The 18058-nt window shown below is 34.8% G+C and overlaps 2 protein-coding genes and 1 long non-coding RNA gene across 5 annotated transcripts in view; 1 reads left to right on the top strand and 2 right to left on the bottom strand.

The window, feature by feature from the left end:
- Positions 1 to 2293: 2293 nt before the first annotated feature.
- On the bottom strand, positions 2294 to 6732 carry LOC146732757 (uncharacterized). 3 transcript variants are annotated; one of them, XR_014926875.1, is made up of 3 exons: positions 6663 to 6732; positions 4340 to 4426; positions 2294 to 4194 (listed from the first exon to the last, which is right to left on the bottom strand). It is a non-coding gene; the product is annotated as an uncharacterized LOC146732757 (long non-coding RNA). The 3 variants fall into 3 exon arrangements; XR_014926874.1 differs by lacking the exon at positions 6663 to 6732 and having other exon boundaries at positions 4340 to 4498; XR_014926873.1 differs by lacking the exons at positions 4340 to 4426; positions 6663 to 6732 and having other exon boundaries at positions 2294 to 3683; positions 3832 to 4299.
- On the top strand, positions 4503 to 6907 carry LOC146732756 (uncharacterized). Its single transcript, XM_085492265.1, has 4 exons — positions 4503 to 5043; positions 6284 to 6310; positions 6521 to 6595; positions 6708 to 6907. Exons 1-4 carry the CDS (start codon positions 4503 to 4505, stop codon positions 6905 to 6907), a joined length of 843 nt encoding a protein of 280 aa, XP_085348391.1.
- Positions 6908 to 15168: 8261 nt separating this feature from the next.
- Positions 15169 to 18058, bottom strand: part of LOC100373270 (4-trimethylaminobutyraldehyde dehydrogenase A-like) — a 48411-nt gene continuing 45521 nt past the window's right edge. Inside the window, exon 10 of the transcript XR_014926872.1 lies at positions 15169 to 16134. The gene's annotated coding sequence lies outside the window, so the exon portion shown is untranslated. The remainder of the gene's footprint in view (positions 16135 to 18058) is intronic.

Raw genomic sequence — 18058 nt, 5'->3', positions numbered from 1 at the left:
AAACTTGGAATGGCTTTGGATTTGTGTTTTTCATAAATACGTGTTTAAACTCATGTACAGTTTTGGTATTTTAACATACTTTTTATTTTCGGATTTTTAAATCTCCTTGTAGTGTTTTGGCGAAATACAGACCCGCCAGAAAGTATTTACGCACCACACTACAGGCAGCTACTACCTACGATATCATACAATAAAATAAACTCAATAACGGTTTGAATAAATATATTTATATATCTAATAAAATATGCGTTTTTACACACAATAAAAACAACAAAATTGTCATTGTCATGCAGGATTGAATAAAAACGGCAGTCTGAACGAAACAGTGAAAAAACGTTCGAATTCTCTATGGAGAATACCGTGTAAACGCAAGCTCATGAATATTCATGAAGACATAGAACGCGGTGATTGTCAATAATGCGTGTGTCCACCTCTTCGCTGGATGACTTCTCTGAGCCGTTTTGGCATGGTATCGACGAGTTTCCGACACATGTTCACTTGGAACTGTCCCCAAGCTTCCATTATACTCGCGTATAAATCCTCGATGTTAGCAACTGGTCGGGAATGCACCTCTAAATCGATCAACTCCCAGAGGTTCTCAATGGGATTCAAATCTGGAGACTGTGCAGGCCAATTCAAAGTGGTAAAGTTGTCGAAAAAATATCCGTACTCTTGTGGATTATTTAGAAAATCCCTCACTGCCAATGCTGTGTGAACGGGGGCATTATCCTGTTGGAAATGAAAATTGGGTCCAACGAGTCTTAGTGCCGACGGTATCATTTCGTTTTGCAGGATATCCAAATATTTCCATCGGTTCATGGTCGTCGGTACACGGACCAGCGACCCTAAGCCGGTAGCCGAAAAACAACCCCACACCATGACGCTACCACCACCAACTTTTATTGTAGGTTTAATGCATTTTAGCTCGTACTCTTCACCTGGTCTCCGAAGTACAAATAATCTTCCACGGCTACGAAACACCGTAAACTTTGATTCGTCCGACCAGATAACTTGAGCCCACTGCGCCGGAGTCCAGTCGATGTGTTGTCTGGCAAATTGCAACCGCGCTGCGATGTGTCGAGGTTGTAGTTTAGGTTTCTTTTTTGCAACACAGCCGCGAAGATTACCATCCTTATATAGTCTTGATTTTATAGTGCTCAAACTCAATATTTTCCCAGTGAGTTGATTAAAATTGGCACGCAAATCACGGGCGGTGTGAAACCGATTCGCTAAACTAGACCTGATGAGTAGCCGGTCTTCGCGTTGCGTTGTACGCCTTGGTCGACCTGATCGACGACGATTGCCCATACTACCCCGCAGACGAAGTTTTCGCAGGTTGAAACGTATGGAGCCTTCAGAAATTCCCAGTCTTCTTGCAATTTCCCTATTAGACACTCCTTTTGTATACAGTGCTTCAATGTTCCTTTTAGTAAATTCTGACAATTCCCTAACTTTCGGCATGGCTCAATGTTTGTAAATAAAAATTACGTATCTGACACTATGACCTCGATAGGAATATTCATGAACTACAACTGACAGGTATTCCCGCCCAGAAGCGCATGTTGAAATAATTTCAGCTTCCCAATTGGTTCAAATTTGCATGAGAAAGGACACGACTATCGCACATGTTTTAGGGCGCGAAGTTTTAATGAGATGCAAATGATATGCAAATGAGCGCGCTCCCATAGAGTTAACCATGGCGATTTTCGCTCACTGAAAAAACGTCTACATACAAAATAACTAAACACAAATCAACCATTTTATTTTGACTAAAATGCACTAGTTCTTCTTAAATTTAGTATATTTTAAAGTCAACACATCATGTTACCCGGAATTGTTATTTTTAGTTACGAAAACGATCAAATGACAGGTGCGTAAATACTTTCTGGCGGGTCTGTATATGCTTGTTTTTCTAGTGCGTCATTTCGAAAATAAAAGTGATAGACTCTTAATATACTTTATTCAAGCACATTAAAGAGATGCAATTGTCAATTAGAATTAAAAAAAAAGCTTTTATAACCCTACAGTTTACAATGCAAATTCAAAGTTTTTCCAAGCTAAGTGTTTTAGGATAGGGATACACCTATATAATTGTTTAAAACTTTACTGACACTGAAAAATATACTGACCCTTGTACTTTTGTCAGTGAACACTGATGTAATAATATACAACAAATGTAAATTGAAATTTTCGAAAAACTGGTTAGCATGTTTGTTTCTCAATAAGAATTCGCAATCAGAAATAAAATATAAAACTCATGACATCAAACACTTTTCCCCAGTGTGTATAACCGTTTTGTTTTTTTACTAAATGCTAAATGATAGTCACGTCTTACTTCTGCTATTATATTTATTACACAGTCCATTTTCTAAGAGCAAATATAAAAGGATTTCATGCACAGAAATCCCCAGTTAACAATACATACAGCTATTGAACACTCATATAAAATAAATGAGTTGGGAGTCTTACTGTAGCCTTCACTAAATGACAGACAGACAGACAGACAATACACGGTGAGCATAAACCAATCACTTCTGATATTCTGTCCATGTAACGTGAATTTGTTGGGTAAGATACATTTCTTAACAACAAGCATGCACCCAATCTTTTCACTGAGGCTATCTTTATTGAATAGAACATAACACTAATCATCAACAGACCCCTTAGTCATATATTTCATTTCATTTGCATCATCATAAACTATGTACTCTGATAATAATTAGTTAATATACAGTTAATGAAATCATAACGTTATTTAATATGATATTTTATATGTCGGTACCATTGAAGGTACAATAAAACATTGTTATATTTCCAACCATTTACAATGTGTTTTGGTGGAGTCGGATCCCTTCTGCTATATTGCTTTCAGCAGCAGAAGTATTTTTGCCGGTATGCCAGTTTGTATTCCTTATGTAGAATGCAACAGAATTCACTTGTAACAAACTGCCTGGGACACTACTTAAACCACTTTATTGGGTTTTGGTAATTTGTTTAGCGTTTTTTGTATACCCTTACTTTCATATTATCCATGCAGACAACATGGTGTAGTAACAATGGCTTTAGATTTATTTTGTCATCATAATGTTATGTTCATTTCGGTTACTCGGTTTTTTGTCACCTTTCTAATTTGCTGAGGTGTATTTTTCCTTGTATGGTTTCCAGGACAACAACAACAATAACAACAACATTGGTTGATTATGAGCTGCAGTTTAAAACCGATCATCCACTGAATGTGGGGGAAGTTACGCTAAAAAAAGTTCTGAATATCATGCTCATCAAGGGCAATTTTATTTATCTTTTCTGTGAAATGTTTTTTAATACCTAATCAAACTCTGAAAACACAATATTGTAAAGCCATAACAGTATTGTAATTCTCAATTGAATACTCTCTATTTTCTCTTTCCTTTTTAGTAGAAACAGCACTACTCGTTGGAGATGACAACAATTTGTACACACGCGATGAAAGTGGCACTGTGTCCTTTGTTCCACATACCAATGGTATTATCGATATTGTTGTCATGAATGACGGTTCTTTGCTCGCCGTGAATACAAATAACCAAATGGTTCTAAAGTATAAAATGGATGACCAAGGATGGACTGAGATAGTACCAAACTCTTGCTGCGTGGTTAGTGTAGATATCACAGACAGCTCCATAATTGGTGTCGGAGTCGATAACCATCTGTACATAAAAAATACATTGAATGATGTTTGGAATGGCCCAGTTGCAGACAGTGGATTCGTGCAAAAGGTGATAACACACAGTGGTGGACAAAATATAATAGCAGTGAATACAAATGGTGTAATAGTAACACCAAGTGGCAGTGTACCTTTTTGGCAAGATGCAGGAGTCAATGTCATTGTGAAAGATGCTACGTTTGTACCATCGGGTGCTCTTGATCCAATAATGCATGACGAATCTTTCTTTCAAGCAATATGCTTTGGTGAATTACCAGATAGTTCTACTGGTATTGGTAGCTCTGGAGAATCTGGCAGCTCAAGTGGGTCGAACAACTCTGGTTCACCAAGAAGTACAGGTGGATCTATTGATTCTGGCTCTGATGGAAGTTCTGGTGGGAATGTTGAATCTGGTCCAGTTGGAAGTTCAGGTAGATATGTTGACTCTGGTTCTCCTGGAATCTCTGATGGATCAGTTGAGTCTAGCTTGGCTGGGAACTCTGGCAGATTAGACGCTGCAACAGGTAAACAGTGATACATATATAAAATGCAACTCTTTGTCTATGCAAGCATGTGGGTAGTTGCAATTTTTTATTATTATGCGAGTACATTTAGTTAAAATTGCATTTCATAAAAACATACAAATTATAACTTCCTTACAATGAGTTGTCATAAATTCTAATACCAATTTCTAGAAGATCCTCACACTTCTGTTGCTATGTCTGCTTCACCATATTCGGCGAGTCACTATATAACAGGAGAAATGGATCAATGCAACGTGATTGCTGTTGGAAAGGATGGTTATCTTTATACTGGAATCCCAATGGTTGACCATGCATATCAATACCATGGCCCAATTCATGGCTCATGCTGTGTGATAGACATTGCTAGTCTAACTGACAAAACACTTGTAGGTGTTCAAGAGGACAATAGGTTATATGTTAAAACAAATTTAGTGGACGGCAGTTGGATTCAAAGTATTACAGACAGTTGCTGCATTGTAAGTGTGGACGTGTTACCTGATGGTGAAATAATAGCAGCCAGTGTTGAAGATGTGTTGCTCATTAGATCAAGTATAAATGCTGAATGGGATCTAACAATACATATTGGCATGCACATTGCAAAACTTACCTTAATTCCAAACAGTTTTGATATAATTGGGATTAGTGAAGATAGTACACTCATTATTCATACTGACGGTGTGTGGAAGACACTCGACAACGACCTATTCGTTCTACCTATCACTGATTTGACTGTTGATGAAGATGGCAATTATGGTGCCTTGATTCCCGGAATGTCAGAATTATCAAATGGGGACCAGATTCACATTGTCAGCATTGCATATGTCGATCTTCCTCTGCAAGGTACTTTCTACACTTGTTTATGCAACACTCATTCATATTGTCATTGCTAACACAGATTGGTTTTAGCAGGGTGTAACTGAATGAATTTAGTAATGTTATGATTAAATCAAGGATTGCTATTAGTCATAGTGATAACAAGCAGCCGCTTGGCTGAGCAGGAATGTCAGGAACTCTAATTCCACAAGCAATATAAACAAATCTTAAACGAGACCACATGCAGTAACAACATATACAAAAAAACAAAAACAAAAACAAACAAGCAGCCTATCGGCTGAGATAGCTCCGCTGTTAGCAATGCACATTTCAATTAAAGAACTGAAGACATCATTAGAAAATAAACAATATGTATAGTATCAAAGCAATCGGACTTACAGTTTTTAACAAGAAGTCGAAAATATCACTTTCTACCAAAAATGACAAAAATATTCACCAAAATTAGAGAATTGAAGATATCATCACAAAATGAACAAATCTGAGAGAGGTCCACATGTAGTACCTATATATGTAATATCAAAGCAATCGGAATTGCGTTTTTTAACAAGAAGTCGAAAATATCACTTTTTACCAAAAATGACAAAAATATTCACCAAAATTAGAGAATTGAAGATATCAAGATGAAATGAACAAACCTCAAAGAGGTCTACCCAAGGTACATATACACCAAGTATCAAAGCATTCAGGCTTGTAGTTTTCAAGAAGAAGTCGAAAAAGTAAAACATTGACACGGACGACGACGACGACGACGGACAATCACTCATATGATAAGCTCCGCTCGACAAAGTCGACAACGGAGCTAAAAACAGGATGAGCTGTTTCAAGACGAATTCGAAAGTATCATTTCTTACCAAAAATTACCAAAATACTATGCAAAATTAGAAAATTTAAGATATCACTATGAAATATAAATTAATATAAATTACAAAAGTGCTCATCAAAATTAGAGAATTAGGGATATCATCACGAAATGAACAAATCTAAAAGGGATCTACAACAAGTATCAAAGCAATCAGATGGCTTTCAAGAAAAAGTCGAAAAAGCAGACAAAGGTGAAGCAGACAACGGCGGACAATCACACCGACGTGATTCTAGTGCCTTACATTTTCATTTTCATTTCAGATTTGAAACAGGGACTGGATAATTAAGAATTAATTTACTTTACTTTACGTGAAACAGGGACTAGCTAATTGAAAGTTAATTGTATTATTTCATACCATTTCAACTATATTTTTATTCATTTTAGATTATATTGGATCTCCTCAGACGATAAGTAAGTTGAGAAAATCAAAATAAACCATTGCCATAAAAAATATTATTCTGCATCTATGTTTGCAATTTAAAATTAATTATTCAGGTTTTTAAGTATTGTTTTCACTTTGTTTGTCGTACATTATAAAAAACAGTACATCAATGTTTTGCCAAAGATCACTTATTAAATGTACATTTACTGGTTTTAGTTCAAATGTATCTTTGTTTACAGATTACCAGGACATTTCTACTAGTGGTACTATCAATGGCAAACATAGTTCAATTTCTGCTGAAAATAGCGGATCAGGTATGTAACGTACCATACATAGCAAACCTTATTCACAAATAAGAAGTAATATATAAGGCAGTTTTACCTGCATTCAAGATTATTTCACCAGAATTTGTATCCCAAATTCTAGGTACTGCGACCAAGATTGTATTGCCGCTGATTATAATTGCTCTACTGATTGCGGGATGTATTGGTGTATATTACTACAGAAAAAAACACTATGAAAAGATGGAAAAAGCTGCAAATAAGAAAAAAAGTGAAAAGAAACCAGTTTCAAGGCGTCGAACAAGACAATCAAGGGGACCAAGCAGCACAATTAGAAAAAAATAGGTTCCAGTGTGCATATCTTCACGGTTTTTAGCATGAATGGAACATTATAATAATATAATTTATCTGCTCAGCAAAACATAGTAATTTCATTGATACACCTCATTTATTTACATTACATTAGATTATGCGGTTAAATTGAAATTGGGCAAACCTGCAGTCTAGACTGGATGATATGAAAGATGGATAGTGTCAAGTAGCACTAATTAGGTTATCCGTTTAACTGTTTATTTTTCATAATGAATGCTATTATTTGATAATATTCTCCTGTGAATTATGTTGAGAACCGGATTGCTATCTCTAATATATGATAGCCTGTTTATATATGTAGGTTTGTAGAAGAATGAGGAGGTTGTGGTGGTTCTGTTTGTAGATGTGTCATTCAGACCGAGGCCTTCATATTAAATTATGCATGTGCTAACTACAGTTAAACCATGTATCCGGGATGAATTCCTCCAACCTAACCCAAACAAACTCTTGCAACTTAGTAACATGGTGAGCAAATATAACTGATTATGAACATGCGCATGAATCTCCGGCAACGCAGCAAGGTGAATATCTGACAATAACTGAAACATAGGAACCAGAACATGATTCAAGCAGCATTTATGCGATACACAAATGTAAATTAAAAGTTGTCCGGAATTAAGTAAAACAAGCAATATCATACATCAGCCATGGGAAAACACGAACTTTGGGCAAAAACATCCAACACAAGTTAAGAACATAGAACCTCTGCAGCTCGAAAAATAATACAACGAAAAATACATTTATTTTTTTTTTACGGAAGGCCTGGACATTGCACGATATTATAACTGATTCGTTTTCAAAATACAGTTCTCGTATGACATTTTACAAACTTTGTGTATTTATGAGTTATGTAATCTATCACTTGCTTCTGCCAAGGATACTACGGTCATGCACTGCATTTGACATTGCTGTTCACCAAAATATTTTTGTTTAGCGTTAGCGTTTACTGTAAGTAAGATTTTAGTTAAGTGATAAATTTATCAGAGAACCGGCGCTTTACCTTTTTGTAATTGTTTTGGAGTTTTACGGATGAGAGAAAGAACTTTGGAGCAGCCACATCTCGTTGTTTTAATAGTTATATACAGAAATGTTATTCTAGGTTGAAGATGGCACATTTATTTTTACCTCACAGTTACACCACAATATGACTATGACGCAAAACGTGTTTCTAAACACCACGGTTATTGGTTAAAACTATTACATCGATGTTTGCATTATTTTTATTATAGTTCATGCCTTGTGTGCAGCCTACTGTGACGAGATACATTTTGCGATTAAACAAAATAATAAGATGACTTTCTCGGTTACAGATGGAAACATTTATTTATCTTTACCTCACACAGGTACGTGTGTATGTAAAAGCACCAACGCCATTGTCCACAGTATGTTGCACAATAAGTGTTTTGACTAACAATTTTGATCATGGTGGATATTAGACTGTCTTGTGTGTAGCCTCACGTGACGAGATAAGTTTTGCAATTAAAACCAATGCTCAGGTTACATAAAATAACAAATGCATAGTTAATGTACATGGTATAGGTTACATTACACAATTTTTATCAGGGCACAGGATCACGTGCGCATTACACAAAATTAATGTAATTTTAAAAACAACTTTTCAAGGAATGCCAGCAAATTTTACCTATACCAGTGTAGGTGAATCAGCTACATTTTGTAGGTGAATTTCAACTTGTGCGCATTTGAAATTGAATTTTATGTGAACTTTTTAAGTCGTATTGTTGTCTATGGGAGTTTAATTGTAGTGTGTCTTGTAAATCGGTCCAACAGACTTGCTCCAGCGATTGGCCACTATGCATTTTTATTGATTCTGCTAAAATGTAGTGATGGTGGCGCTGTTGCGAGGTGACATTCTGCTCAAATTGGCTGCTGATGGAATTGTGAAATACCAAAATACAAAATCATAGTTTATACGGTTGAGAAAGCACATTCAGTAATTTTGAAGTTTACTAAAACGCAACACCCTTGATTTTATTTATTTCACACAATTCGTGAAGCAAGTTTTATTTTGGTCTGGTCTAGTATCATCCTAGAATAACATAATTATAGCAGTGTACTTTGTAATATGCTTAATAGGTGTATCTATTTAAACAAAAAATAATACTTAATATACCACTGAGCAATACTCCCACTTAACTGATATTTCCTGGAGCCAGTGTGCACAGGCCTGTGATGTTTAGAGGACATGATCTCAGTTGTATTACAAGTGTTTTACATATTATTAACACCTACATTTGTGTTAATTCAGTTATTATATTTATGTATTTAATGTGATCCAATTGCCTTATGTCATTGACCAAGATCGAATAAAAGAAATGATCACATTAGACATGTACCTGTGTGAACACAGATTTGATTATGTTTCAGAGAGATAATGACAATCATTTTCGCCATAAGTTAACATATTTGATTAATTATTAATATGTCCGATAGTTAATGTATTGTTCAATTATCTACCTACTTTCAATCACATCTCATTATTGTGGCAAATCATACACAGACCAAACATTTGTTATATTGATAACAATTATTTGTCTGCTGACCACAATGTGTTTGTGTGTGTGTGTGTGTGTGTGCGCGGGGGGGGGGGGGGGGGGGGGGGGGGGTATAATGCTAATACATATTAAATAATATCAAAATCCACAAGCAAATTTATAATTCCAGAAAAACAATGGAGACAAACACAACACATAGATCTCCTGAAAACCAACAAAGAGGTGATGTCAAGCATATACAAAAAGTGCACATCTTGTCCAACCTTAACTACACACAACTCCTCTGTGAAATTAAATTTCTTGGAATTAGTTTGAAGTCAGTATAATATTTCGACTTTTTCAAATGCTCTTCTCTGTGTAGTCCCATGAGAGACTCTTAATACATTAAAATGTTGTGTTTTCTATACAGAAGAAAATCAAATGTAAAACATTTTAGCGTTGGTCATTTCAATACTAACATTTACTTACACCTTAAACAGTCATTCAGTATATTCTCAATCAGCTAATGTCAGAAGTAGTAGAACTAATTTAGTATTTTCTTTAATATCTGAAAATAACAGCTGTGGATTGTTCCAGTTGAGTAGAAATAACAATCTAACCATAAATGTTTTAGAATAGAAAAACATAGTTGAACTCTGGTGACCTTGCCCTTTGTTATATAATATAATTCCCTTTATCATAGTTTGTTTCAATATAAATAATTTTGAATACAAACAAGTTTTGGGGTTGAACCAACAGTGGGGAATCAGTCTACCGAATGTCCTTAAAAGATGTAAATATCTTACAAAAACATTGGTGCCTTATTTGTTTAATTATTTTAAGGAACATAATTTCCAGCTTTATTGAAAGTAATTGAGATATTTAGAATAAAAACAAATGTCTCATTGCAAAAAAAAGTGCTGCATTTAGATGTGAATAGATTCATAAAACATGCAAGATAACAGAAAAATTTAGCTGGCTTTAGTTCAAGTATTTTGTACAGGTGTCTGTCAAAAATGAATGATTCACTGAGACAAATATGAACTGCCTCATTGTGTGACTACTGTATTATATGAAAAGTAAAAAAAAAACACCCTTTATGAATAGCTATCATGTTGCAAGCTCTGCTTTGTATGCAAATCAACTTAAATAGTTGGTGTCCAGTGGAGGGAGAAGTCAAGAGTACTGTTGCCTCCTGAGAAACTACATCTTCAAACACTGCAGTCTCTGAAGTGCGTTTTTAAACTAGTATTATAAAAACTCTATCATTCTGTTCTAATAGCTGAAACATATTCCTGTGAGTTTTCATTTGTCGAATGAACTGTTTTTCAAATACAGAATACATATATTTTAGAATAATTTTCTTTTTAAAATGTGGATGAAATGTTTTGCTTTTAATGTATTTTTTATGTATTGTTTTTGATTTGATAACTTTTGACTAAACAGATTTTCTATTAGCTTCAGATGTTGATCAAAGTTTGGCACCCAGTTCATAGCAGTGCTTATATTGATTTTCTGACATCTTGTTTTCTGTAAAGATTTTATTGGTAGGTTTGCAAATGTGTATCCGACTGTGCAATCTCTCCATGAGTTGGTTTTGAAACCCAGTATGGGATTCTGAGATACATTACCAAGGATATTATTACAAGATAAATCATTTGCTTCATTGAACACATACAACAATGCATATTTCCACTGAGATCAGTGACCTTTGATGTGTATCACCAGTGATCAGTCAAGTAGAAACGGTCAAAATATTTTATCAGATTTTCTCAATTTTTGCACGATATTTTCATACAGGACATCTGTTGTTCAAACTCAGGGAAGACTTTATACTGATGAATAAGGTGACCAAGTTTGATAAAGTTTGGAATAGAATTAGTAAAGTTATTATGCACACAATAACAATTATTAACGACGACAACAACAACGACGACGACGACGACAACGCCGGACAACATTTTTCCCTTAATATACCTTTCCCTTCCATCTTTGATGGTACGGGCAAGGTAACAAATGATACCACATGAAAAATGTGTATACCACATGAAAAATGGATCACATAGTGAATGAATGGAAATCACAGAGATATCAAGATAAACAAATGTTATAGTGCACGTTATTATTTGCTTGGAATACAGATATTCTTATTTTTCAATTATACTTCCAAAACAAAATAGAACTATCAAAAATCCATGAAGCATAACCTGTGAAGTCACATAGTAGAAATTGAATGTACTGTCATCCCTGTTCATGACACACACACACACACACACATTCAGGCACACTTGCACCATACACAACATAAGAGCCCATTTCGGAATTTGTCAAACGCTGACTAAATAATCACACTGTTGTACACTACCTGTAAAGAATTTTCAGAAAATGTCCATGAATACTACATAAATATACTTCTTATGAAAATTATTTAAGCATTAACGAAAGAAAAAATTGAAATAATTACAACAGCGTCCGGATTACTTTCGGAAATTCCGTCGCTCTTCGGAAAGTTTTAATTTTCACAACTTTTGAATATTAATTCATACTTTTAGGTTAGTGAGGAGGTTATAATAATTTTTCATTTCACTTTAACTCTGTTTTTTTCACCCCTCAGACCCCTTTAAAAAGTCACTTCTGGCCATTGTAATGGCCACTATTTTTTTAATGGCCAGAATATCAACCAGAACTTTTTTAATGGTCAAAATATTGACCAGTAATTTCCAACTGGTAGTTATAATGAGCACTATTTTTACACTGGTCAGAATAATAGTTTTTTTTTATTTAATGATGGAGTGGGTGACAATCTATTTTTTTAATGGGTATTATAATGATCATTTTATTTTTCATTACATGAATAAAATGGTCATTTTTTTTTTCATGTCACAGATATACCCAGTAATGGCACATTGGGATTGACAGCTCTCCTCTTTTTCCTCCCTCGCTTCAGTTTGCTTCAATTTTAAGCCAGTAAAATTGTAGGTAAACGTAAAATACAAGATTTTGAAAAATTTGAAATATGGAATTATATATCTTGAAATAATATGAAGTTTTGGGTTAATTTGTTTTTGAAATCACAACAGATCATGCACTTGATACTGTTGACTTAATAATATATAGTGTAATGCAATAGGTTATTAAACATATAAGATGACCTGTTTTCAAAATACAGTATAGACTCTTATCAGGGGCGCTAACAAAGTTTGTGCAAACATGAGCCCAGGCTAATCACCCAAAATACCATTGTACTTGATGTCCATTCGAAAATTTGACTATTATATTCATAACTATTCTTATTCATAACTATACTAAACTTGACAATCATTACAAGCACACTCTGTGACATTATTCTTGAGATAAAAATGGACTGACTGAATGAGACTCTGTACTACTTCCTGTTCTTATAAAGGCAATGTCTATCATTATAATACCTTGAACAAACAAACAAGACATTCACTACTGAACCTTCGAACAGTGTGCAACCCCCAAAATACTCAGCAACTGACTTTCCACCAAAAAAAGTCACATAGACAGCTGGTTACTCCAAAAAGTCACAGGGAGTTACTCCAAAAAGTCACATAAACAGCGAGTTATTAATCTGAAAAAAGAGCCTGTCTTTATGAGTGGGGTTAAGCTCAAACATAAACAAAATTCCCATTTTAATAATGACAAAAAACTAAAGTTCAGTCTTCAAATACACCCAAACTACAACATTTTACATTGAAATACTTAATCAGTAACTTTTCATAATGTGTGTTATAAACTGTAGAAGTTTATGTGGAAGGGTAGATGGAAGGTGATTTTAAAGTGGCTTAGACACAATCAACTAAAAAATACCCATGATGCTCTGCTTCATTTTTATATTCTGCTATTATGAATGGTTTAATGCGATATGAAAAATATCTGTGAAAATAATCCACGACTACTGCATGTGTACAAAACGGTGTTGGGTGGTTCAGTAAGTTATATGGGGGGGGGGGGGGTCTAGCATAGTGCTCCATGTGTGTAGCTAGCTGACTTAGCAGTGAATGGCATGTTTGTTTGTTCATGGTATTATAATGCTGGACATTAGTAATGTTCATGCTACATGAAGTACTGGCCAAGATTTAAGCTGATGTTTGCATTTTGACTAGACCATGCATTGGGAGGGCCAGTCCTTAGCACGGGTAAGGGGTGCCATCAGTCGGTGACTTTGTTAAGCAGCTGTTTACGAACGCAAAATTTCTGCTGCTGACATGTTTCGTTCAAATTTATGAAGCGACGTGCACTAAAAAGCGAGCAAAGACGGACCGATTTATTTGAAAAGCACAGAAACAGTATATAACGGCGTTACAGAATGCAGAGTTTTATTAGTGCATGTCGTAGACAGCGAACCAAATTGGAGTTGTTGTATGCTCTACTAAAGCGACCCAATCAGTGTGGAAGCGTGTACGGAGTGATGACTGGTGGGATACTAGTAGACGACTTCTCCAGAAGTCAAAGATATGGTGTTTCGCATGCGTGCGCATGCCGTTTTGGGGTGTAATGTAAATTTGCACATGTGATGTTTTGCTTCTGAGTGTATCAATCAACGTCACAAAAATTCCATTCTATCAACTATCAGCAAACTCGTATCGGAAGCACCACAAAGGTTTTAAAAAAAACAATTGAAAAAACTGATGATATTAATAAAAAAAAATAAGCATTATAAATTAATAAAACATGGAAAAGGAATGAAAAAACAAATATTAAAGGAGAAAAATATATGGTGGTTGGTTCGATAATTTGTGGTTGGTTTATTTTGGTTAACAGTGTAGTTATGGCACTGTACCATTGCTGTTTATTTGTTTGTTCATAATTGCTGCCTCCTTTGGGAAACAAGTTTGGGTGTTCTTAGTCAGTGCACAGACCCTCAACACTGTGGCCTGTGCTATAACTGTTGGGCCCTCCTGTGAGTGAACACAATTGCGTATAGCTGATATGCAAACATTTGGGATTAGCTTAAATCTTAGCCTGCACTTGGTCAAAGTCCCTCTAAGGACTGTGACTTGGTGTAGCCTGAAACCAGACTACTGTGGATCAGCGATGTTTTGTAATGGATTACCTCCCTGATGAGTACATTTAAATAACAATGGAAACTAGCATATCACTGGCAACACATTCTCTAAGACAAGCCTACGTCACAAACTGGTCAAAATCCCCCAAACATTGCCAGCAACCAATCACAGACTAGCTTAAACAATAGCTTTCCCTGACGATAATACTTAGCAACGTTATTTCCCCCACGCTAACTTGAAAAATCTTTTGTTTTTGTCTCGTTCCCATTTCCGGTCTGTCTTAGAGAATACAAGGATTTTGGCAAATTTTCACTGTTTTGTATAAAACTATTTTCACAACAAAATTAATGTTTTACAATAAATTATACCAAACATATGTATAATTTAGTAGCAGTAAAACTTTTTAAGTTTTTTTTTTAATTAAGAATGCACCAATCTCGCTAGGAATCTATTCAAATCTAACCCTTAGTGTGCTATTAATAATGGCTCATCAAAGGTATTGAATTACTGAACTGAAACACACATCTTTGTATAGTTTCCAAAACTAAAATATTATTTCATGCTCTGCCCCCTCTCATGTAACAGTTTGTTAAGAATACATACATTATTTAAAATCATTTTAAAAATGCGACTGGAATGTCCAGGCCCAAACTTCTGCTGCTGCAACATCTGTCCATTCCTGTATGTACATGCAATTGTTTCTCTGAGATTCTGCATGCAACCAGTTTATTTTTTGAACTGAATAACACATTTCTAGAAGTTTATTTTTACATTTCCAGATAACACTATATATAATTTAACAATTTCAGGAATAGATTAGATTGCTTGCTATTCCATTAGAACCTCTTACTTCCAAGTGTGATTTTTAACAAGCGTTTATGTTTAGCTAACCAAAGGGAAACAAAAGCATAGTGACAGGAAGTCACCACAGCCGAAAGTATGACAAAGGCTTACGCTTCAAAAAATGACTGGAAAGTAAATAATTTATAACCAAAAACCGTCTATGCATAAACAACTAAAGATCTGGGAGGTACAGCTTTGCAAAGTAAAAAAGTCATATGGGGGAGGGAGGGGGTTAAAACATTGCTTCAAAACATATCATCTTAATTATTCAGCTCAGTGTACAAACACATGAAGTACAGAAATTGAATAATTAATGAAAACATTAAACAAAACAAGTATATGTAAGCAATATTAAAAGTATGCCATGTTTTGTTTTTAATGTAGTGCACAGCCATAGAGACTGTTTTAGTGGATAATAGTATTTTAGGTTTGCAATGTCATACTCCTCCAGATATTTATCAAGTTTTCTTGAGAGGCGATTAGCTTAAGGAGGGGGCTGTGCAAAATGTTTTTTCTCCTCTTTGTTTTTGTGCTATTCTTTTTCTAGTGTAAAATATTTTTTCTCCAAGATGTAGGAATGTCAAATTTTTTCCGATTATTGATCTCTGCAGGATTTTTTCAATATTATGGAAAGCAATGTACAGTGACTCTACACACTTGGAACTTTCAAAATCTGTGTGCAAGCGTAAAAATGATAAACATGTAAATGCTAAACCATTGCATCCATCAATACTGGTTAAACTTTTTTCTTCCCTTAACGTCATAAATCCTGGTTCTTCAACTTCTTATGTCCCATATATATAGTTTTTTCCTTTTTATAAATTGTCATTATCTGCAAAAAATAATTCAGTTTGCTATTAGCTTACAATGACCAGTTTTTAATTAATACACTTTGTAACCAATTTTGGAAACAAATGTTTGTGGTGTCTGTGTATGCTGGCATATTTCTGTCCTCACAAATAGCAATGTCGATAAAATGACATCTTGTGATATGTTAATTTCTCCCCTATGCAACTCAGATATACTTCCAAAAAATGATACCCGGTACATTCTGATTGAAAAAATATAAATATCGACAAATGCATCTAGACAACAGAATAAAATCAAATCAAATTGTTTCCTAACCGAATATATTAAGGGGTTGTGCCATATTTACACACAGTTTGTCTCTTGAGAGACTAGGACAGTACATTGCTGTACTTGGGAACCTAATTTCTGAGAACAATAGGGGGATTTAACTTCCTACAAGACAAGAGACAAAAGAATGTTATGTAACAATGCAGCTGCATGATTTTGTCTTTCAAAATAGGAAGCTGTGTACATACAAAATTATAGAGTCCCTCCACAATGGGAATGCTACCATGAATGTACAACTTCATCGATCCCCTGGTACTTTCACAAAATAAATAATTGTATTATAATTATGATCCAATACAATACCATATTTGCTCTAAAATTACACTTGTGGATACTAAATCATGAAAATATTACTTATTTCGACCATTGAAGATCCCTATAATTTACCTAAGCGCATGTGCTGCTAATAGAGTAATTATAGTAAGTGTAATATTGTTTCTATATTTTTTTTTCAAAATCAAGAAAATGATATTAAAAATATAAAAACAGTTTAATTTGAAAAATGATATAATGGTATTTGGATGGTTATGATTTAAGCATAGACCTTAGAAAACAGGGACATGCAACTTCTGTCTGAGACAAAAGAAAATCCAGTTTCCTATGTGCAATGTGGGTTATAACCTCCCTAGAAGATTTATACATCTAAAACAGTTTTTACTAGTATTCCCATTGGTCAGTGTATAATGAGTGCAATATGCTACATCTGTTCTAAATATGATGAAAAATCCACTTGTTATAATGACACAAATTTTCACAGGTCATTGTTTACTTTTAGCCAGTTTTGTTTCTTTGCAGAGAAAACTTACCATTTTTGTTTCCCTTTCCTGATTTCATAGTGGAATAAAAACTTAATTTTTAATTTCACTCGCATCAATAGAATGGACTTGGCTATTTTGATCAAATTTAATTTTTCTGATTATATTCCAACCACAAAATTGTCTCATTTTGTGTAGCTACACCCTGGCAGCCATGTTTGGCTTTTTTAGTAACCATGGCTTATGAAATAGGAGAGGATGTAACAGTGGTGTTGACATAGATTTATTATCAGTTTCTCTAAGGTGTTAATTTGGTAAAGGATTATAACTAAGCTTACTTGAAAGGGATACCCATGGTAGCATGCCCCTGTTCCCGTTATATAGACTAAATATTTTTTTGTCCAAGTTGAGCCAGAGTACCCATGATCAATTTGACGGACCCAGAAACACCCAGGACTTTTACTGACTGCATATTACACCTTCATTATAATTTGTTTAATTTTCACCCATTTGACCCCTGGATCTTCAATAGTAGTGTTCATGCTACACAATGTACGGGCTAAGATTTAAGCCACCGTCCCTCAACACCCGGTTAAGAAACGATCTGACTTCTATTGTCCGTATGCGCGTTTCGATGTTTATCTTTTTAATCCTCCCGCATCGAGTTACCGGAAATATCGGAGCTGCATCTGATGTAACTTAGCATATCGTATGACGTAATTTTACCCACAACTCTTTGCGTGTTGAGGGACGGTGTTTAAGCTAATCTCGTATGTTTGAGTTCATGCACAGAAGAAAACGATGGTTAGCACGGGGTAAGGAACGCCCAAACTTATTAAGAATAGGCAAAAGCTGCAGGAATTT

The sequence above is a fragment of the Saccoglossus kowalevskii genome, chromosome 17 (assembly GCF_978046115.1).
Source record: "Saccoglossus kowalevskii chromosome 17, keSacKowa6.1, whole genome shotgun sequence".
Classification (NCBI taxonomy): Eukaryota; Metazoa; Hemichordata; class Enteropneusta; family Harrimaniidae; genus Saccoglossus; species Saccoglossus kowalevskii.
Note: the sequence above shows the minus strand (reverse complement) of the source record. Positions and strands in the feature narration are given on the sequence as shown.

What these genes read in the sequence shown, in the direction of transcription:
- LOC146732756 (XM_085492265.1), top strand. Translation starts at nt 4,503, where the DNA reads ATGGTTGACCATGCATATCAATACCATGGCCCAATTCATGGCTCATGC. An exon ending in TGTCGATCTTCCTCTGCAAG is followed by an intron (nt 5,044 to 6,283) that starts GTACTTTCTACA and finishes TATTCATTTTAG; the next exon opens with ATTATATTGGATCTCCTCAG. An exon ending in TGCTGAAAATAGCGGATCAG is followed by an intron (nt 6,596 to 6,707) that starts GTATGTAACGTA and finishes CCCAAATTCTAG; the next exon opens with GTACTGCGACCAAGATTGTA.